The sequence below is a fragment of the Astatotilapia calliptera genome, chromosome 3, assembly GCF_964374335.1.
Source record: "Astatotilapia calliptera chromosome 3, fAstCal68.1, whole genome shotgun sequence".
Lineage (NCBI taxonomy): Eukaryota > Metazoa > Chordata > Actinopteri > Cichliformes > Cichlidae > Astatotilapia > Astatotilapia calliptera.
The window spans coordinates 79,084,932-79,108,002 of NC_137424.1; the positions used below are offsets into that span (position 1 = coordinate 79,084,932).

The 23,071-nt window shown below is 42.9% G+C and overlaps 2 protein-coding genes and 1 long non-coding RNA gene across 3 annotated transcripts; 1 reads left to right on the plus strand and 2 right to left on the minus strand.

Moving 5' to 3' along the window:
- The first annotated feature begins 3,891 nt into the window (after positions 1–3,891).
- Positions 3,892–21,414, plus strand: LOC145425919 (uncharacterized). The gene is made up of 2 exons (XR_013906685.1): positions 3,892–3,937; positions 18,972–21,414. It is a non-coding gene; the product is annotated as an uncharacterized LOC145425919 (long non-coding RNA).
- LOC113017939 (uncharacterized) lies at positions 6,577–11,227 on the minus strand. The gene is made up of 5 exons (XM_080299376.1): positions 9,863–11,227; positions 8,752–8,793; positions 8,406–8,672; positions 7,126–8,325; positions 6,577–7,003 (listed from the first exon to the last, which is right to left on the minus strand). Exons 1-4 carry the CDS (start codon positions 9,891–9,893, stop codon positions 8,063–8,065), a joined length of 603 nt encoding a protein of 200 aa, XP_080155502.1. The 5' UTR covers positions 9,894–11,227; the 3' UTR covers positions 6,577–7,003; positions 7,126–8,062.
- LOC113017938 (uncharacterized) lies at positions 15,914–18,909 on the minus strand. The gene is made up of 6 exons (XM_080292908.1): positions 18,895–18,909; positions 18,569–18,860; positions 18,249–18,488; positions 17,971–18,159; positions 16,365–16,486; positions 15,914–16,194 (listed from the first exon to the last, which is right to left on the minus strand). The coding sequence occupies exons 1-6, from the start codon at positions 18,907–18,909 to the stop codon at positions 16,189–16,191; spliced, it is 864 nt and encodes a 287-aa protein (XP_080149034.1). The 3' UTR covers positions 15,914–16,188.
- Positions 21,415–23,071: the final 1,657 nt, after the last annotated feature.

A 23,071-nucleotide genomic window follows, 5' to 3' on the forward strand; every position in this document is an offset into this window, starting at 1 on the left:
GCTCACTTGGTTGACAGGCCTTTGCAACGTTGCATATCTGGGGCCCTTGACTCTCAGACTCGGGTAGTGGTCCCCATATTTAAATATTGGGGAGTGAAGGGTGTGCTCAGACTGTAAGGGGATCACACAACCTCAAAGTACAAATTTTGACCGAATTTTTCTTCCTTTCAGCTGATTGGTTAACGTCATGTCAATCACAAATTTAACAATCCAATGAGAGAACAGATAGGTTTGGCTGTTGGAGGGGTGCTTTACTGAGCTTCAGGTCCTGGAGGTAGTTCATTCTTATGGTTCTTATGGGCTAAAATTGTTGGTTCTTCAGCCTAATTATTATTAGGCTGGTAACAATAATAATTATTGTTATTATTATTTTTCTTTTCTTTCTTTAAAAACAAACAAACAAAAAAACCCAAATCTTTTTTGCACACACACCAATTTGCATCTATAGATGCACAAACACAAATGTTTTAGATATTTTGGTTTACAAGGTTACAAAACTCAGTTCACAACTAGTCGGTCAGATTTACAAGTACAAAATATTTATGACCACAATTTGAGCCCATAGATGTGTGTGGAGAATCAGTTTGTGTTGAACATGTTTCACCTTCACGAATCCTCATAGTCAAGGGAGGAGGAGACAGGAACCAATGAGAGACAAGGAGGAAACTGAAAAGAAGAAAATAAAGAATAGTGAAATAAATGAGACAAGGAGAGAGTAGGCAACGAAGGAGGAGTGAAGGATGAAGGAAACTTTGAGACAAGAAGATAGAGGCAACATAGGAGGAGGCAGGAGATAAAGTGAAAGAAGAGAAGGGTAAAAAGAGTAAAGAAGCGATGAAGGAGACATACATAGAGGAGGAAGGAACAATGAGACTGGAGAAGTAAGAATGTGAGAGTGGGGAAGGCATGGTGGAAGGAGGGAGGAGACAAGGAGGCAAGATGAAAGGAGACACATAAAGGGAACAGAAATAAAGAAAGTTAATTTTGGACAATTTATGCCTTTATTTTCAATCATGTGACTCCGGCGCCCTCTGCTGGTCAGTGCTAACGTCACACAGCTCACAGAAGAAACATTTCCCTTTGTTTGCACTCAGGTTTACTTCTGATGTCATCACTCATCTCTGTGTCTGATAGAAGAGACAGGTTACTGTTAATGTTTGTCTGACTGACACAATAAAGCCTAAACATTTATTCTTTACTGACTTTAGTCACTTTGAATCAATGACCAGGATCCATTTACCTGACTTTACCTGTTTAAACTCATTCGTGCCTTTAATGCTACATGGAATATACAAAGGAGCATGAGGAAGATGAGGAGAGGACTGAACAGCGCTTGCCTTGCCTGAAGATCATTACCTCTCCTCACCAGCAAGTCTGCAGCTCTGACCTCAGTTTCCATCATTCATTTTCCATTTGATCTTCTTCTTTTGTGGTGTCTGTAGGCCCCAAAGACCTGGGCCTTCGCATGATGTGCCCAGTCACGCCACCCAGGTCTCACTGTCATTGTCCACATGAGCTCTAAAGTCTCCAAAGATTCACTGGATGAAGAACCCTTGAGTACCCCACCCAGTGACCCCCAACAGACTGGCTGCTCTCAACTGTTGTTTGGTGCATAAATACAAACCACAGTCAGGATTTGTTCACTTTCTAAAGATGAATTCATTTGTTCATGATTCTCTGGACCTCTGTGGTTAGTCCACATACAGGTACGCCCAGCCTACCTTCGTTCTCACCTGTGTGGTGACGTCAGTGTTGTTGTGTATGAGTGAGTGAAGGACTGAGTTTGAGTTTCTGTCTGTTGAACTGAACTCAGATTATTTGTAATTTTTTTTACTGAGAATGTTTAGAGACAGTCTGAATGTCTGAGAACAAAATGCTTTTGTTCATTTGTCCATTTTTGAAATTGAGGTGCTGCGATAGTCCAAAGCCGAGACCCTAACATTGAATGAAATGTGTTGGTGGGATTTCAGAGAGCTGTGCATAACGTACATAAACGTCAGTGAGCTGAAGCAGCACTGTGAAGAAGATCACGTTTTTCAGTAGTCTTGAGATCAATGTCTCATGGAGGCTTCACCTGTTCACCTGTAATGACCTACGCCTGTATTCACACCTCTGCTCGTGTGATGACTCACATGATCAATATTCAGTCAATGACCTTCAGGACAGAGGTTAGTGTCACAGTTTCAATGTAGAAACAGACACAGTTACTCTTAATGACCTCTTTGCAGAGACCTTCATCAGACTGCTGCACATTAATCATGATGCTCTGTTTTGGTTAGTTGTCCATTAAAGTAGAAATAAGCAGTGACTATGCCACCAGTTTTGTCTTTGCAGCGTAGAGTGACATCACTTCCTGTCTTTTCAGGAAGTGTCAGGATGTCAGGATCCTTTCTTTATATAAAAATTAAAACAGCGTGCTGTTATTCTGATGATTAAATGAACGTGTCATGAGGGCCAGAACTGAGCAGAACCCTGGAGGAGAAGCAGGGTTTAACAACATTTATTGGTCTAGCACAGGTTAACACTTGGCAGTAGCAGAAAACAGCCACACAGAATGTAACAGTGACTTGGCGTGAGAAACCTGATAACCTGGTTGTGGACCAAAAGGGCAAATTGGGCTGGAAGGGTAACTGGAGCATGACAGCTTAGGTCTAGCTGTCAGGAGAACGGAGTTAGAAGAAGGGGAAACACTGGAGAGGGTAAGTTTAGCTGTATTTATAGCTCACTGGGAGTTGGAGTGAAAAACGCTTTGAGGGAGGGGCAGTGTGAGTCCAGGTGAGTTGGATGGTGTGAGCTGGCTGATCTACGTTCCACAGGTTTGGATGGAGCGGGATGGCAGGCCGGTGAGGCACGGAGAGATTTCCAGAGTGAAGGTAAGTTGTTCGAGGTCCAAGGGATGAGCTTAAGGTAGAGTAAGAGACGTGGAAAACTAAGGCACACGAGAACAAGGGACATAAAAGCCAGCTCCAACATGGAGTAGCTGACTAACTGGTGGAGAAGGAACGTCAGTGTGAGGCTTAAATATCTCCAGCCTGATTGCCAAAAATCAGCTCCAGGTGAGTGGAGCAGATGAAGAGATTATGGGCCTGCTTGGGGCGGATATGAAAGAGGTTCAAGAACCTGGTGGAAATTTGCAGCCACTCACCTCGATTGTAACGGAATGACACACCAGTAAACTCCACTGATTTGTTGTTTGTTTGAGTTGATGCTCCCCACTCAGGCTCTCAGCAGCTTTGGGTAAGTGGACAGTAAAGGTACTGCAGGCAGGTCTTGCAAAATAAAAAAGCACATTCTTGAAGGTTAGATGTTTATTCCACCTCAGCTGTGGGATGAACAGTGTGAAAAAGCTGTTTCATGGATTCTATTTGCAGGTTTACGTCCTGTTTGAGTCTCACTTTGCTCATATTTGAAGCTCATCATCAGAAAGTAACAAAGCATACAAACTCTGAGAGAAATTAAATTTGACTCAGTTGACATGAGGAAGTGAAGACTATACAACAAAGGCCGGTCAGACAAACATTTAGTACATGCAGCTAGCAGCTGTGGTTTCCTGAGTGAAAGCTGATATCTGATGATTGTTGGCTGATATCTATACAAACCATCATGTTACAGAAACTGAAAACATCTCTACTTGATTTCCTCTTCACAATATGACAAACAAATATCAAATAAAACCAAAACACAAAAGAAGATGAGTGAACTCTTCCTGTCGCCTAAACAACACATGAAACTGTGGACAGACCTGAACAGATTTGATTTGAGAGTCAGTCAGTGAGAGCTCACACTCTGTTAGTGTGTCTATCTGTGACAGATGAGTGAAGCACTTCAGTGTTTACACTCAGTGTTTGTCCTGGACCATGGTTCACTTCATCAACTCACCTGCAGTGCAGACAGCAGCACACACACACCTGCAACAGGAGGTCAGAGGTCACTGAAGGTCAGAGGTCACTAAAGGTCAAAGGTCATTTAAAGACACTGTTAATTTAATGTTACAGTCACATAGTCTTTGGCTGTTGCCAAATTCAGAGGCCGCATTTGTAGGCCGAATACGTCACAGTGAGGCGATGAAGGTTGTTCATATTTGAAGGCTCCTCCAAATGTGGCCCACAAATGCGTCCTCTGTCTCCCCAGATTTGAAGGATGGGTCTCGCGAATCCTTCATGGGCCACCATAAATGCAGCAGCAAGGCGCATTAAGATCAAATGAATATCGTGGAGGGGAAATCAACAGAGGACAGGAAATCTCTACCTTATCCCACTGGGATTCAGCATTCTGAACAAGCTGAAGATGAGAGAGCAGAGCCTGGCTGATACCAAAATAAAGACTATCACAGTAATCAAGCCTGGATTAAATAAATGCATGAATAACTTTCTAAAGTCAGCAGATTACAAAATGTTCTTATTTTTTGCCCTGAGCTGGAAGAAGTTGGCTTTTACAACGGAATTGATTTGTTTCACAAATGAAAAACTGCCATGAAAGAAATCACTTGCAAATTTTTTAATCAGGAAGTTCTGGAGTTTTCCAAATGGCTAAGGTCACCCTAAAGATAATAACGGGACTCAAATCGTAAAATCTACGTTCTTTGATCATTTACATGCAAAATATTTAATGTCAACCATGATTTTAAATCATTGGGTTAATCTAGCAAAACTGCACCAGCTGTTTGTGGTCAAACAGCCGCTAAAAAGAGCTTAGTAATAGTAATAACATGATAATAATAATAGTAATAACATCTTGGAGATTGAGAGACCAGTGACGGACATCTAGAGCAACTGTAAAATTGGCATGCAGTTTTTGCACTAAAGGAAAATCACTACCATCTCATGCGCCTACCACATTGGCGCCAGCTGTGGCCTCAAGGCTGGAGCTGGACAACAAGACCTTTCTCCATGATAACAGACTGTGTTTAGAATCTTCGTTCCCATCCTTTGCACCCCAAACACCTCTGCATGCTTATCTCCAAGGCCGAGGTCAGGGGGCAGATCTGGGCCCAGCGCATGCTACAGGACCAGATATGCTGTCTACACCGGCTTACCCCCACCCCTGTTGCTTGTGCTTCCATGGTGTATTAAGATTCGTTGAGCGCTTAGAACAGGTACTGCTGAAGGGATTGGCTGAACAGCTGTCCCAATCCAAGGAATGGGTGCAAGTGCAAGGATAGGTTGTGTCTTGCCCACTGTCACCCTAGGCATGGGAAGTAGTTGGACACCAGCCAGGGTGCAAAGGTGGACTGGGCCTTGGATGTCCTCACGCTGGGAGCAGGTGACAGCTGGACACTAGCTGTTGCTACCTGAGGAACTGATATGGTTGCAGGGACAAGCAGAGCCCTAGCTGTTCTAGGCAACTGGGACTGACTGGACCACAGCGACCACCATTCAGGGAACTGGAAAGGGTGCAGGGGAAGGCAGGGTACAAGCCTCTCTGTGAGCAGGAACAGGCAGAGAGACAGGCTCTAGGATGGTCATGGGAGGGCAGAAACAACCAGAAAGAAAGAAAGCAGGGAAACTATAACTGATACGGGAAAATTCGACTGAACCACATGGCGTTGTTGAGGTGGAACTGCTGAGTGAAACAAAGCTGACCTTGAGGAGACAGGCATTTGAGGAGGGAGGTTGTAGGTAGTCTTCTTCCTTCTACTCATCATCATCATTCTTAGTTTACTGTAGTTCATGAGGTCATGGTATTTCATTCTCAGTAATAATTTGATCCAGTTCAGCACACTCTCATGTTCTGTCAGACACTGTTTATCTTTTCTTTCTTCATGGCGGGAAACAGTCCACAACGTTCGAACAGCAGTTAAACTGAACTTAAACACATAAAACACTTCGTGGTTTATCACACCGGTTGTTTTACCTTTGATCATTTCCCACTGGTGTCAACAAGGAAGCCCTGTCACGCAGAGACTTCAGCTTCTCTCATCAGTTAACCACACGAGCAGCACCTGTTTTGATGTGGGTGAATGAACACTCGACTCTGGGAAAAACAGCTACTGACTCAGGTGACTTCACCATTTATCTGCTTTTGATGTGACTGCTGCGTCTCACACAGGAGAACTTTCTCCCGTCACTTTGGTGACTCTGCATCTTCATCAGCTCCTCGTGTGGAATCCAAAAGGTGGCCTAACCTCATCTTTGATCTCTCTCTGAGCGACTTGTCAACTTTATTTTTCACCAAACACACATGGATAAAGAAAATTTCCCACATTTATTTTGGAAAAGGGCAGACGTTCATACTAACCTGAACTGCCTCACACTATGTACCAATCACATTCTTCCAGTGCAGCGATCTGTTGAAGCTGCAGGATCAGTGCCACGGCTGTCTGACACTGTCACTGTCCCATTTATCAAACAGTGAATCGACCACAGAGACCACAGTAAAGGTTTAGTGGAAACCAGTGACAACGTTAACTGTAAAACAGGAAACTAGCGACAGAGCTGCAGACCTGCTGTGGATCCTGCGTTCCTGTCCCACTTTCAAAACTTTTGATATATTTGAGGTAAAAATATTTTTTCCATGACCACATGTTACGACCTCAAAGTAGTGATGCTGTTTAAAACAAATAAAAACAGAATCCAATGATTTTCAAGTCTCATATTCTCTCAAAGACAGAAAACCAAACACATATCAGAAGTGTAATTTTGTAATGCTCCTGTACAGCCTCGCCTTTTAACATCATTCTGGAAATGTCTGTGAACTGAGGACAGCAGCTTTTGGACTTTTTGGGAGTGGGATGTTGCTCCATCCGTGTCTGATGGAGGGTTTTAGCCGCCCAGCAGTCCTGGCTCTTCTTTGTCCTGCTTCTGGTTTCATGATGCTCCAGATGTTTTCATTGATGAAAGATCAGGACTGCAGGCAGGCCAGTTCAGCACCTGACTCTCCTACTATGAAGCTGCGCTCCTGGAATAGGTGGTGTGGTGAACTGTGTTCATTGACAGTCATTTCTGGAAGTGTTCCTCCTCCAGCTGTTGGTCTTTGGTACCACTTGGTTTTCTCTTCTTTTAACCTGTAGAGACAGAGGTCAAATACTCATGGCAGCATGAAGAGGAGAACAAAAGTCTCATCCTGTTCAACTCTCAATTTCTCTTGCTTTTATCGCTCATTTATGTCACCTGCTAGAATGTGTACCTGTAGTGTTTATGGTCAGGCTGGAGTAAATCACTTCTGGTTGGATGACTGACATCTTATTGGCTGACTCTCTAATGGTGACCTCAGCATATGTGACATCATTTGTAGAGGCTGGCTGGTGTCTCCCTGCAGAAATGATGTGATGTGAATGAACGTTGGTGATCACTTCACTGCTGTAGGATGTTTAGAAGACCTTCATAGACAGTCTGATGTTACAGGTACAGGATTCAGGAGCAAAGACTGGTTGATTATGGATTAAGCAGAGCCATGATGGCAGCATCAGAGTGATGAGACCACAGAACACTGTTCCCGTATCATACCACCTTAACAAGTGACAGCCAATCGGGAAAAACAACCCAAACTGGTGTTTGTGTCTGTGGGGTTTTAGTCTGAATCTAATTTCTAGGGAGCGATCCTAAAATTGAAACCCTGATGGAAGCTGTCTGGACGTGACTTTGAATGAGAGATAAGCCAAGTTTATATCAGTAATACTTTTCATTTTTATGGACCCACTTCCAGAACTTTTAAAACTTTTCAATTGGGCCATGGGAACGCATCAGTCTAAAGATGTTGGGACCCAGTGCTCTACAAAATAAGTGCAGACAGGAAAGTCCCTCAGATTTTCTCAAGTGAAATTTCAAAATATTTTAATTTGCTGCTTGAACCAAAAGAGCCCAGGTGGGTCAGACAGATATCATACCTGTGTGTTTCTTCCAAAGAAGCTGAACTAGAACCAAAACCAGAACCACAAGGACCAGAGAACCTACAGTAACTATGACTGGGATGATGAAGGAGGGATTAGGAAGAGGAGGAGGAGAACAGGAGATATGGATGTTTGCTGATGTTTTTGTTGTTGGTGGTGTTGGTGTTGTAGGATCTGCAGGAAAGATATGAAGCTGGGTCATTCAGTTTGTTATCTTCTCAACAGGTTTAAGCTTTAAGAGGAAACAGTGTTCTGACCTCTGACCCTCAGAAAGCTCTGAGGAGATGATCCAAACTCATCAGTAGAACACCAATAGAGACCTTCATCAGACTGCTGCACGTTAATGGTGATTATGTGCTCTGATTTAGGTCCAACAGGACGTCCATTAAAGTAGAAATAAGCTGCGGCTGTGCCACCAATTTTGTTTTTACAGTGTAGAGTGACATCACTTCCTGTCCTCACAGGAAGTGCAGGGATCTCCAGGATCACTTCTTTATCTGAGGAAAAGACCCACAGAGTGATGTAGAGGTGGTATAACAGTCTGCTGTTAGTCTGATGAAATGAATGACTTCATTACCTGATACAGTGATGTTGACTTCTTCACTCTTCTCTCCAGCTTCACCTTCACACCAGTAAACTCCACTGACTGGGCTGAACTCATCAAACAAACAGGATGGACCATTGAACCTCCCGAAGCCCCGCCCACCTGCTCCACATGACTCAGTCCCACTTCCTGTGTCCCTCTTCACCGTCCATCCATCAGAGCCCAGCTGACCGTCACATGTCAGAGACACTGAGGCTGCTGTGAAGAACTGCTGAAGGTTTGGACTGACGCTCAGAGAGACTGGAGGACAGACGGACAGTTTCTATCAGTGTTTACACTCAGTGTTTGTCCTGGACCATGGTGCACTTCATCTACTCACCTGCACAAACAGTCAGTGCAGACAGCAGCAGCACACACACACCTGCAACAGGTCAGAGGTCACTGAAGGTCAGAGGGCAGGAACCTGTTTCAATCTGGTCTTGTTCCAAAAACATCACATTAAAGGGGGGAGACCTTTAATTCACTTTGAAGGTTCCTTTTAGGCTTTAAAAGTACATTTAGACTTATAAACATCACACAAAGCGCCAGCTCAGTTTTAACACATGCTGACGAAACTATGTTGGTACACTTGGTTTGAATGAGGTGGGCGTCATATCTGTTTTGACAATCTAACACCCTGCACCTAAACATTTCCCAAACTAAGCAGATTTTGGGAAATTGTTGATTATTGGAAGCAGAAGAGAAACTGCTCCCCACTCAGGCTTCATGAAGACTCAGCAGTTTGGATGGATGGGCAATGGGGAATAAAGGAGTAAGGGGTACAGCAGGCAAGAAAAGCATTCTCAGGATTAAACAGTCAGAACTTATAAACCAAAGCCATGGGATAAGGGTTAGTTGTTTATTCAGCATCAGCTGATGAATAAAAACCTGGAGAAGCTGCTTCATTGATTTTTATTCACAGGTTTGAGTCCCAGTTTGCTTCTGTTTGAAGCTCATCATGAGAAAACAAAATACACAAAAGTAAGGTAAATGACAAAAACAGTCTCCAGTCCTTTCATTAGAGTCCACATAAAGGAAAGTTTGCTCTCTATAGTGGAAGTGAAGACTACATAACAGAGGCAGACCAGAGGAGCATGTGGTACCTGCAGCTAGCAGCTGTGGTTTCCTGAATGAAAGTTGATCTTCGATAAAAAAAAAAGAGGTTGCCTGACTTCTCTACAAGTCAACACGTTACAGACAACAAACTGGATATGAAGGTCCAACTCTCTGAGTCCAGAACACACGATGGATCTGAACTTTAAAACAACAAAAACACTAAAGAAGAAGAGTGAACTCTTCTTCTCGCATAAACGTAACTTCAGACTTTGGACAGACCTGAAGAGATTTCATCTTAGAGTCAGTCAGTGAGAGCATCCAGCACACACTCTGTTACTGTGTTATAAGATAAATGAACGCTATGAGTGAGTGAAGGATTTCAGCGTTTGACTCACCGAGGAGCAGAGACACAGATGAAGTCTTCATGTTGTCGGGACGACGACTGGCAGCAGAGTGACACCTTCAGCTTCACCACTTCCCTGTCAAGATCATCACGCTGCTGCTTCTGGACAGCGAGGACGAGGAAGAGCTGGTGATGCGCAGTTAGCTGATTTGGATCAAAGCTGGCTCCTTATTTGGTACAGAGGAGGGAAGTAGAGGGCGGAGGTGGCTGTGAGCTGGGGTTTAAGAAGCTGCTGTACATCCAATCATCCAATCAACACTTAGGAACTCTTTCAAACCAGCAATCAGCAGCATCCACCTGCCTCAACAGTCAACACACACATATCCATACTCACATCTCAGAGAAAGCAGAGAAAGATGCACACCATCCCGTGGGAGGAGCCAAACGTCTAAAAATATTTGACCATGTGATCATGTATCATGAAATTTATCCCCACCCCAAAATCAAACATTTCTCCCCTAAAAGAAATGGACTTGGGGTTCAGAGTGTGTTTGGGGAGTGTGGGTTCATCTTGTCTCCACACTGGGTGAGTGCTGAATATTTGTATATGTGTGTATGAGGGTGGTGTATGTTTGTGTCTGTGTGTGCATGTTTGTCTATGTCTATGTGTCAAGTCAGGTCTCACATACTGGCTCACTCCCGGCGGCTGCTTGGCAGGGCCTGGCATCCGTGACTCCGTCAGGCTACTTTGGGGGGTGGAGGGCCCTCAAACCTCGGGCCTCGGTCTGCTCTGGTGCAGCTGGCTGCCGGCCCTCTCTGACTTCTGCACTGTGGCTGCTCGGTGACATCCCATATAGGCATCTCTTCAGCTCTTTCAAGGAGGGTGGAGCATCTGCCCATCCGGTGGTCCTGGGGGGGGGGCTGAATCTATGACTCCCCACACCCACTATAAGATTGTTACACGGAAAAACCTTTTGAATACAAGTGCACACAGGTGTGCGTCAAGATGAACCGAATCAACCTTTTGGGACTGCAGGGAGGGCACTGGCTGCCTCGAGAGCGAAATGCCGTGACCTGTTATTGGAGATACAACATCAGGAAATCTTTATATGGTATTAACCTGCTGTGCCCAGAAAATGGCACAGCTCATGGTGTGTTTGAAAAGCTGGGAAATCTAATATTGGATGCACTTAAGCTGCAACTGGGAACCAGCAAAGTAACACATTCACATTTAATGAAGTTTGGTGTGAGTGAGCAAGTATTTCACTGAGGCAATTCAGTTCAGGGGGATGTGTAGGCTGGGATATCATCCACGTAGGCTTCTAGTTGAACAGCGTTGACCAGCCTCATCAGGAATGTTGCTCGTTCACGTCTGCTAAATTTTTAAATCCAAAACTTCAATTATATTGTACGAAATGGTCAGGTGTGACAAAAGCATGTATGCATGATTACAGTTTTTACTGCCACGAGGACTGGACCGGATTCTGGACCGGAGTTTTTCCCATTTTGTGGATAAGCTGTCGGTCCACCGTTTACCTCAGCTGTCAATGCTGGAGCTGAGAAATGTCCACTTTTATTTACTCTCAAACTGGGTGTAAAACTGTGTGAAAGGAGTCTTGTGCAACCAGTGTTGGGGAGTAACGCAATACATGTACCGCCGTTACGTATTTAAAATACAAAATATGAGTAACTGTATTCCGTTACAGTTACCGTTTAAAAAGGTGGTATTCAGAATACAGTTACTTTGTTGAAATAAATGGATTACACTGCGGTACTTTCCTGTTTCATATTGTCGCGGGTCAGGACTGTTTGGGTTTTATTTGACAGCTACGTTCTGTAGTTCCGGGCGGCAGTGTTGCGGTTGCCATGGTTACAGGGTGACGCTCTCGCTCTGCGTGTTTCCTGGGTGAGAGAGCGCCTTTTTGTTGTTGTTGTTGTTGTGTTAAGCTAATAGGCAGAATGCAGAATGTAGCATCATGGGCAGTGTAGTCCGTGCTGCAGGGAGAATGGACCGCCATACTCGTTATGTGTCTGTGAGCGCGAGGAGGGAGAAAAAGGAAAAGTAGGAGCTGTCATCGAGCAGAAACGGGAGCTGGAAGCATGTAAATATAATAATAACCACTGCAGCCAAGAAGAGAGCCTGACGAGCCCAGCTGTAAGTAAGCTGTTAAGACAGATTGCATGTCTCCCTGGAAGCCCTAAAGATTAGTTGGAAAACTTATCAGAGGGCAGTTAAGGCCGATAAACACTCCTACTTTTCTCAATTTATTTCGGCCAACTCTCACAACCCTCGTGTTTTATACAATACGATTAATTCTGTACTTAACTTGGAGGGTTACAACCTTTTGCCGTCCTCTGAGGCTATGTGCAATAAGTTTATTACCTTTTTTGTGGACAAGGTTGCTACCCTGAGGCCTCTGATTCCACCTATTGTTGATCCGGCCATGCATGCTCCTTGCTCAAGCCTATTCCCTGCTTTTGCACCGATTTCTCTGCGTGACTTAGAGGAGTTGGTGCTACATGCTAAGCCCTGTGGCTCCCCAAATGATGTTGTTACTCCCCGCTTTCTCCAAAAAGTATTTCCCATCATTGGACCTTATATCCTGAAAATTATCAATACTAGTCTGTTAACCGGTCATGTTCCTAGTGGGTTTAAACGTGCAGTCATACACCCCTTACTTAAGAAACCTGGCCTTGATAGTTCTACTATGTCAAATTTTAGACCTATCTCCAAACTTCCCTTTTTAAGCAGGGATCTATCCTTGGGCCATTATTTTTCTCGCTGTATTTACTCCTCCTTGGTGTGATTTTTTTCGTAAACACGGAGTGTCATTTCATTTGTATGCCGATGACTGTCAGCTTTACTTACCTTTTAGTCATTTGGATACCTCCCCATGTCAATCACTGCTTGACTGTCTTAGCGATATTAAATTATGGATGGCAAATAATTTTTTGAATTTTAATGGTCACAAAACGGAAGCAATTTTATATGGCCCGCATCGCTCTACTGATTCTCCAGATGTTGATTTTGGTGATTTGACCTCTCATCTGAAAAGTTCAGTCACTAATCTTGGTGTTAAACTTGATTCCGCGCTTACTTTTGAAGGTCATGTAAATGGAGTGATAAAATTAGCTTTTTATCACCTCAGACGCCTGTCGAAGGTTAAGCCTTTCCTTTCCAAACCCAATTTGGAAACTCTTATTCATGCTTTTATCACCTCACGTCTGGACTATTGTAATTCCCTTTTAATAGGGGTCGGGTCGGGCACCTTGTCACGCCTGCAGTTAGTGCAAAATGCGGCGGCGCGATTTTTAACCGGTAGTAGGAAATTCGATCACATCACTCCGGTTCTGGCTTCCTTGCATTGGCTTCCCATTGAATTTAGGGTTCGTTTTAAAGTCCTTTTATTGGTTTTTAAATCTTTAAATGGTCTGGCTCCTGTGTACTTATCTAACTTGCTGAAGCCACATGTTCCTCCTCGCTCGCTCCGTTCAGCTGAGCAGCTGTTGCTGTCGGTCCCTAAGTCGCGGCTGAAATGCAGAGGAGACCGAGCCTTTTCAATTGCGGCTCCGATGCTCTGGAATAACCTTCCCCTCCAAATTAGACAAGCGTCATCAGTGCAGGTCTTTAAGTTCAGATTAAAAACCTATTTTTATTCCCTGGCTTTTAACTCTGTAGGAAACTGACACCTTCTTATTTATTTTATTGTATGTAATGATTTTATGGTATTTTTAATTTGGTTGTTGTTTTGATCTGTGTTGTTCAGCACTTTGGTCTGCCTGGTGTGTTCTTAAAGTGTTATACAAATAAACGATGATGATGATGATGATGATGATGACTCGACTGTACGCTGTGTTCGTGTTTTCCTCCAATACAAAAACTTCCGTTGGAGCAGCCTTTCAACGCCTCTCTCTGTCTCTGCTAGCAAAGTTGACCCAGACAACAAAGTAAAGCTAGTTTTCAGCTACGAGCCCGACACGGACCCGACGTATGAGCCAGAGGTCCTTTACTACGGTTTGGAGTCGCGGACCTTCAGTAACAGTAATAAATCACAGCAATAGTACATTCACGTAGTTGTAAACAGCATGATAATATATTAAGTAATCCAAAGTATTCAGAATACGTTACTCTCATTGAGTAACGCAACGGAATAAGTTACATTTTGGGGCATGTAATCTGTAATCTGCAATGGAATACATTTTAAAAGTAACCTTCCCAACACTGTGTGCAAGTTAATAAAGCTCACTGCTGACCGAGGACAGCCATGCTGAGGTGAGCTGTCGACGATATGCTAAACTGTTGGTTAGCGTTGGTATTAGCCTCTGTTAGACTGTGCCAGCTGCAAACAGCAGCTAACAGAGGCTTTTCCACTTTCCTTGAAGTGGATCCCTCATCATTTGTTTCTATTCATGTTTTTTTGGCAGTTCTAGTAAATTGTAAACTCAGTCAAGAAAATCTGGATAAATGACAGATTTGTGTATGAAATGTTTTTAAGTATAGTTTTTAAAGTACTTCATCTGCAAACAGACTGTTTTTCAACGAGGCCTAATACTTTTCTTATGTTGAAAGCTGATAGAGGACAGGGTTTGATGAATATCTGTGAGAGATTAGAGATTCAGAACAGAAACGCTAAGGCTGCTAATCTTTGTCTTTATACCATTTTTCTTGTATCCACTGATATTAGCTAATAAATGTACGGTCTGCACATTTCTTCTGTGTGTGATGATGATTTATTTGTATAAAGAAAAAACTAGCTGTCACAACACAAATCAGTCAAATGTCTGATGTTTTACATATGTATATGTGTTACAGTGCTGCATTTCTGTCCCGACCTTTGACCCTATGCTCAGACTAAAGGTTCACACAGGCTGGTGTGTAAAAACAGCTAACAATGCATTTCTGTGTAAAGCATCATTTGTAGTAAACATTTAATGCCTGTTTCAGTTTTACACAACCTGATGGAAAAGAGAAGGAGAGCAAAGGTCAGTGAAGGGAATGACTGTAGTGCAAATACAGGTGATGTCAGTGAGGATGTGACCCTGCTGCCCTCTCCTAAACAGAGGAGACATTGTTACCCCAATACTGTCAGGCCAACATCAGCAATAAAACAGGGAAGATGTGGGGTTAATGCGCACTAATGTTAAAGAAGATTGTGTCACAGGGTTTTAGAGAAGCATTACATGTTAACTACAGTAGCTCCATAATGAATGAGTAACACGGGAAAAGCTGTCCTGTAAAATTCAAACAAATCAAACAGTTGGAGCTGTTTAGTAAAGGAGCCGCCTACTAATATCATGTGAAAATGTGTAAGAATTCAAGAAAATTGTTTCACTTTCTTGTACACAAACCAAAGAAACTTCCAGACATTTCACCAGAAAAAGATGAATCTGTTGATCTCACAGTTTTCCATGCTTTCATCTCCTCCAGTCTCCTCATGTAGTGCAGACTTTACTCAGTCAAGAGTCCAGCTCGTTCAAAACTCTGCTGCCACACTTTCAGCATATTTAAAAAACAGCGCTACACTGGCTACCAGTGATTTTACCATATTAATGGCTACTTTTAAAGCGTTCCTTGAGCTTGTTGAGACCCACATTACAAATGATGTTACATCCTCAGATCAGAGCCCCAAATAAAGCTTATTGTTATTCATGTTTTTATTATTGGCTCCAATGGAGAGGTTGTTGTTCAGTTCCACCTGGAAACACAGATCCCGTTTGAGTTGCCTCAGGAAGCTCATCTAGTGCAAAACTGCCAAATCAAACATGCTGAGCTACCGGCTCCACCTGTTTATTATTTATTAATAATAAATTATAGAATGTATTACTGTTTATCTGCAAGACCTTCATTAGGAACCTGGAATTTTAAATCATTATGCTATTATTATCATTTCAAAATGCCAATCACTGGCTGTCACTACAGGTCTGTGCTGGACTTTCAGTAACAGCCACTTCCATGCAACAACTGCCTGAAGCATAGTACACTAAAAACTCATTCTTTACAAATCCCTTTGCAGCCCTGGCAAAAGCCTGCTTTTAGTAAATGGTAGAAGGACTGGTTCTTATGTAGCACTTATATAGCGCTACTCTGACGCCACAGCCAGGGTTCAGTTTATCAGCAAGAGATTTTTATTTAAACAAAGGAATAAACTGAAGGCTTATTTTTGGCCAAGACAAACATCAAAGTTGAAGGCAGCTGGACATTTGGATGCAGAATGTACACTTTTTAAGCAATGGCAAGAAAAACAGATGAGCAGGGCCTTCATACTGAAAAACAGGACAAGCTCTAAATCTTAGCAGGGAGCTGACGGGACTGGCAGAGAGAAAATCCTCTTCTTCCCATCCTCCTTTAAATTTGATCTGGGAAACTCCATCAATAACTCAGCCCTGATGCACAAGAGAACGAGAATGAGTAGATGGTTAAAAGAGAATCCAGGAGATGGAAAGACAAGAAGAATAGAGGAGCAGAGAAATTATCACAAGGACCCACAGTGGACAAAGGGTCATAATCATATTTTGTGAAGCAATAACTTGTTGGATAACAGCTGAATGTGTACCTGCAGTGTCCTCGGACTGGAGAAAACAACATGTGAGTGTGTATCTGTAATTTTATTGGCTGATTGCCTGAAGTTCATATCCTGATAGGTGACTTGACTCAGACTTGATGACAGCGTCCTTTCTGCAGGAATGAGAAAGACGAGGATTTAAACATGAGACAAATAATAAAAGATTCTAAACCGAAGACGTCTGCCAGCATGGAGCACAAACTGGGCGTCATCAGGACGCTACAACACAGAGCGAACACCATCCCCACAGACACAGCGGCCAGGAGGAACATCACATCAAGAAGGCCCTGAGTAAATGTGGTTATCCCAGCTAGTGATGTGTCGGTCGCGAAGGAAACTCTCAGAGCCGACTCTTTGACTCTTTGGTGTGTGGTAGTAACAGGTAAATGAACATATTTTTTCAATTATTTGACTATATACGAGTGTTTGTGTATAAATACGCAAACAATACACACATGCTTTCATGCTTTCAATTGTGTAATTTAAGTGATCTAGTAGCTCTGTTTGGAAGTTCAGTTAAAGCTAGAAATGTGTTTTGGAGTTTGCACGTTGTGCTGCCACTGCTGGGGTGCAGTAGCTCCACCACCCCACTAGGGGGAGGAAGCGGGTTTGTGTACTCAAGTTTCGCTAGTAAATATAGAAAAAGTTCATGGAGTCTGGCCAAGTTGATACCAGCACACAAAATATTAGCTCTGAAGTTGGCTGTACTGGAGAATCAGAAATATATGTTTGTAAGTACGATTATATTCTGTGTTCATGTTAAGCATGTGATGTAAAATGGGTTGTTGACTCTCATATTTGAAGCCGGCATGTTAGCTGCACTGCCGATGCTAATTGTGTTAGCATGTCAATAGGAAATTCCATTATGTGTTAGCATCAAGCTAGCGGGATTTGGAGTTAACATGTTTTCATTTATTTTTCTTGGTTATACCAGCTATAGTTCAAGTTGCTAAGTCTTCAGTCTGTACTTTGTAATGTGAGAAATATATTATGTTCCAGATGTATGTTTTAATATGCTTTTTTTATGTTTGTAGTTTTACAGTGCCTTCATTAGGGAGACAAATAAACCCTGCAATGAGAACTGGAAGCCTTTGCCTCTCCTTTTGAAGAACTGTTTATCTATCTGCCAAACTGGGCATCAACGTACAGGGAGGGCAGAATACACGTGCTTTGTGTCATGGTCCTCGTGCCTCGCTGGCTCACTCTGTGTTTGGCAACATGTTTTGTGTGTTTTGTTTCCTTTGCGCTCTCTCTCCTCTGCTGGGGCGGTGCTCATTACGGGCCCCGCCCCTGGCCCACGCACCTGTGCTCACCGTCACACCTGCAGCCGATCCCAGCTGATTTGGAGCACTATTTATGACGGCGGACCTGAACCTGTATCTGTGAGTTTGAGACTATCCCTAACCTGGACGTCTTTCTCTGTGTGTAATATATATCTATATTTTTCATGTAAGATAAGTTCTCTGCTAAACAATGTGAATGGGGACAGTTTATAATTGAATTATAGTATATAATTACATAATTATTAAGGAAAATTTATTTTTCCATGTAAAATGTTTAATCTAATGAGCTCTGGGGGGTTTGACACACTTTATACCTTGTTTTTTGTTCCAAAACAGCAAAGCTGCAACCAGAATAAGATCTAGAAGACCCAGAGAACCCAGAGCAGCTACAGGTGAGATGATGGAGGAGGACGATGTAGAAGGAGGGGAATTGAGATTGGTAGTTGTTGGTGGTGGTGGTGGTTTGGTGGCACTTGGTGAAATGGTGGTGGTGTCATAGACATCTGCAGGAGAGATGATAAAACTGGGTCATTGAATTTATTATAAGCTCAGCAGGTTTGCTTTAAACAGGAAGTGATGTCAGTGATCTGACCTCTGACCCTCAGAAAGCTCTGAGGAGATGATCCAAACTCATCAGTAGCACACCAATACAGACCTTCATCAGACTGCTGCACGTTAATGGTGATGTTTTTCTCTGATTTAGGTCCAACAGGACGTCCATTAAAGTAGAAATAAGCTGCGACTGTGCCACCAATTTTCTTTTTACAGCGTAGCGTGACATCACTTCCTGTCCTCACAGGAAGTGCAGGGATCTCCAAGATCACTTCTTTATCTGAGGAAAAGACCCACAGAGTGATGTAGAGGTGGTATAACAGTCTGCTGTTAGTCTGATGAAATGAAAGACTTCATTACCTGATACAGTGATGTTGACTTCTTCACTCTTCTCTCCAGCTTCACCTTCACACCAGTAAACTCCACTGATTGGCTCGCTTTGCTTATCAAGCAAACAGGATGAACCATTTAACCTCCCGAAGCCCCGCCCACCTGCTCCACATGACTCAGTCGCACTTCCTGTGTCCCTCTTCACCGTCCATCCATCAGAGCCCAGCTGACCTTCACATGTCAGAGACACTGAGGCTGCTGTGAAGAACTGCTGAAGGTTTGGACTGACGCTCAGAGAGACTGGAGGACAGACGGACAGTTTCTATCAGTGTTTACACTCAGTGTTTGTCCTGGACCATGGTGCACTTCATCTACTCACCTGCACAAACAGCCAGTGCAGACAGCAGCAGCACACACAAACCTGCAACAGGAGGTCAGAGGTCATTTAAAGAAAGACTGAGGCTGCACAGTTTTTTTTTTTTTTGGTTGTTTTTTTTCTCTCAGGAAACTTTTTAATCTCCTGAAGTATCTGCCACAATCTAAGGAGCTTGGAAAGAAAAGCGTCTGGACTTCTTTGAGTTGCTTGAAGACGTTTCACCTCTCATCTGAGAAGCTTCTTCAGTTCTAGGATCAAACGGTGAAGAGACCCACATTTAAGCTCAGTGGGAGTTTCCCACTGAGAGGGACAATGGACCCCTGATGATCCTCTACCTAATCACATGAGCCAAGGTGTGGTAATGGGTGTGGGTCACAATCAGCCAGGGTTTTACTGCTACTACTTTGTACTTTCGTACATTTCATAGTCTGTACTTTTTTTTTACTTTTACTTGAGTTAATAAGTTGAATCAGTACTTCATCTTTTACTGGAGTATTTTTGAACAGTAGTATTTGTACTTCTACTTAATTATGGAAGGTCTGTATTTTTGCCAGATCTGTGAGCCACGCAGATTAAACTACACAAACACCACCGTGCACTGTAACAGGAACAGGAAGTTATAAAATACCACCGAGACAGCAACGCAGGATAGCCTGTCTTTTCCTGTTTTCTATACATTTTTTGATCAGATGGCAATCAACGGTAAACATCACAGTGCACAGCATTGTAAACCATGGAGAAGGAACTGTGCATGGATGAGCTTTCATTCATGTGCAGAGAAGAAAGTGTGGGACTAAGAAGCCACCCTTCAAAAGCACAGTTTTTATTTTCAGATTTGCGGCCTGTTTCACTCCCACACTGCTGCTGTTTAAAGGTCATCATGTCAATGGGAATGGGAACTTTAACAGTCAAAACCGTCTGTGGTTGTTTGAATACACTCAGTCCTCTTAATGGAAAATTGGCTGTGAATAGAGGAAGTGAAGACTAGATAAAAGAGGGGACGCAGTCAGAGGACCCTGTGCTTCATGCAGTCAGAGGCTGTGGTTTCCTGACTGAAGAGATGTTTGATGAAAAGAGGTCAAGTCTCTTTTGTTCTTTTGGTCTTCATGTTACTGACACTTAGCTGGGCAGAAAGTTTAATCGCTGACTTAGTCCAGACTATATGGTGACTTTCCTGCAGGACTCCAGGTTAAACTGCTGAGAGTCTGAACCTCTGAGAGGTTTGCAGTGATGATGAGATCGATTTAAACCGAAAAACTTTCATCATGCATGTTTGAAACCATTTTCTATCACTCTTCATACATTTCAGTTAAAAGTGTGAGCTCCATTATTCAACATTAACATCACTTCTTGGTTCCTGCCCAACTTCACAGCCACCAATCAAATGAAACCAGAAAGACATAAGAAGGAGAATGAACTGTTCCTCTCGCCTTGACGAAACTTTTCAGAATTTTTACATGAACTTTAAAGTCAGTAGCTGCAAGCTTGTAACTGCTGAAAGGTTGTTTTCCTGCCATATTGTTTGTTGGAGCTGTGATAAATAAATCGATGATTTTAGTGTTTGACTCACCGAGGAGCAGAGAGACCGGTGCAGTCTTCATGTTGTCTGGATGACGACTGAACGTCAGTCTGAGCAGCAGAGAGACGCCTTCAGCTTCAGCACTTCCCCGTTAACAGTCTTCAGTACGTCACGCTGCTGCTGCATCACAAAGAGGCAGAGCAGCTTCTCCAGCAAACGTCAGTGAATGAGATGTTCCGTTGGGTAATTCAGCTCCGAATCTATAATCCTTTTAAAAAACAAATTCCCTTTTCCTACAAAATGTTAATTGAACTCACATGTAGTTATAAGGAAAAACAGACTGTATGTGTCCAAGTCCAAACTATAAATGTATATCATCACTTTAGCTCAATCTTTGTAGAAGTAGTCGGTTTAAATCTGGTTTTACTATCTTAGAAAACATTATGAGTTGCAGCACTTTATAATAACTAAGAAGCTGTAAAATTAAAGGTGTTGAGGTGGCAGGCAGGATGTAGGACCCAAACGCAGGACTAGTGATGTGTCCTGTGTGTCGAAGCTTCGAATCGTGCGTCGGGTAATCGCGGGGGCGTTTTTCTGAAGCGCGTATCGAGGCTTGCTTTGATTACGTATGCAGTGACGTTCGAGGCCTTGCGGGCAGTCCGTACCACGTAACTGATTCAGGGACTGGTTCACCGGTTCGCGCCAGATTCGAAATAACATGGGCAGGAAAACAGCTGATTCCCCATCACACCGTGTTGTGGAATTGGATTACGTACGTGCTACATAGTTACTTGTGCATTTCTTCTTCGATGGAACCAGCAAGGAAGAGATTTTTTTTTTATTTTATTTTGTCTCTCCTAATAAAGTATGCACACAGTAATAAATATCACAAATGATAAACACCAAAATATAAATAAACAACACTACACATCCTATAATCTGATTTCTGTCTTTTAGTTTATTAAAAAGTGAAGCACCAAACACTAGTTTGTGTCATTATCCAGATGTACATAAGGTTTACACATCATTATAATCAAAGAGCCCGCTTCACTTGAATTGAGTAGTAGAACAAATGAATCATCACAATGCTTTGAACCATGAGTCGACCAATTGGATGGAAAGCTTCAGTTCATCATGAGGCTTCATCTCACCATCACTACGCAGGACCCAGAGACAGAATGATTAACTAAAGTGGCAGCTTTATTGCTGGAGAACACTCGAATAGAAATAGAAGAAAACAAAACTAGAAACTCAAAACTTAAGCCCAAACTAGAAACCTGGGAAAGTAGAAAATCAAACCAGGAAAGAGTGAACCAGAAGCACATAGAAAACAAAACACAGTACAGTGAGGGTACAACACAACAACTAACAGAGAAACACAGGGCTTAAATACACAAGCAGAACTACGAGAAGATGGGGAATAGGTGGTAACACATCTGGGACAAATCAGGCCTAATGACAGAAGGGAAGCAAAACCAAGCACACTGCACACAGGACAGGGACTATCAAAATAAAACAGGAAACACATGAGGCACAGACTTGATACTGAACAGAGGGAACACAGAGCACAGGGACAGGATTGACAAACTGCAACATGAGACACGACTGAACAAGAAAATCAGCATGAAGACAGAACTAAACCTTGAGTAAACATGAGGGCTGCAGGAAGAAAACCCAAGTAGATTAGATTAGATTAGATGAAACTTTATTAATCCCTCGGGTGGGTTCCTCCAGGAAATTCAGTTTCCAGTAGCAAAGCACCGAAAGAAGTTGCATGTTACAGATACATTAAGGGGAATGAGAGTAAGGATATAAGCATAAATACACCACATATACACATATATAGATACAGAATATACAATATGGATAAATAGGATTGCTCATTTGAGTGAGTATATTTCACCGTTGCTTTCGTATACATGAAGCGGACATACCTGAGTGGCTGCGATCTAATCCTGTTTACATAAAGTAAGCCTGCTCCCGAGCAGGTTTACGCTTACGGATCTGTTGCTATGACAGCAAGTCCCGGATGAGCTTCGGAGAACCGAACGATCCAAGATCACGCGAAATCGTCAACAATCAAATCCAGCTAACTTACTTACCCCCTACCCACCTGGCCTGTTGCCGGGTAACACTCTGCTGTTGTCTGGTTTCCAGAGTAGGCTGTCCAGGTGAGACACACATAGACAGGCTTATAAATGTTTGGACTCTTTATTTGGACTCATTTCCAACAATGTCAGCCCCAATAAAGTTATGGATTATCTTGCATTAATAGGCTGCTGGTTTTCTTTACTCGTTTCAGGTGTTACCAGCAAAATAGTTGTTTGATCATCTGGAAATGTACCCAGATTTATTTATTTAGACAGAGATCTTGACCCCCCAATGTTCAATACAAAGTCACGCCCATGGTTACGTACCTGTGCGGTTTACCTGTGTGTGTGTTTCAGGACAGGAAGTGTGTACTGCACGTACTTACCTGTCAGCTCCATAACTGTGGTCTCCCTGGGAGACACCAGGTAAGTTTACAGGTAAAGTCTGGTTCACGTGTTTGTTGTGCTGTTGTTTATTTGTTTGTTTGGTTTCTATACGCTCGGCCCAGCCTCCTCCTCCTGCTCCCATCATGCACCTGGGTGAGTGG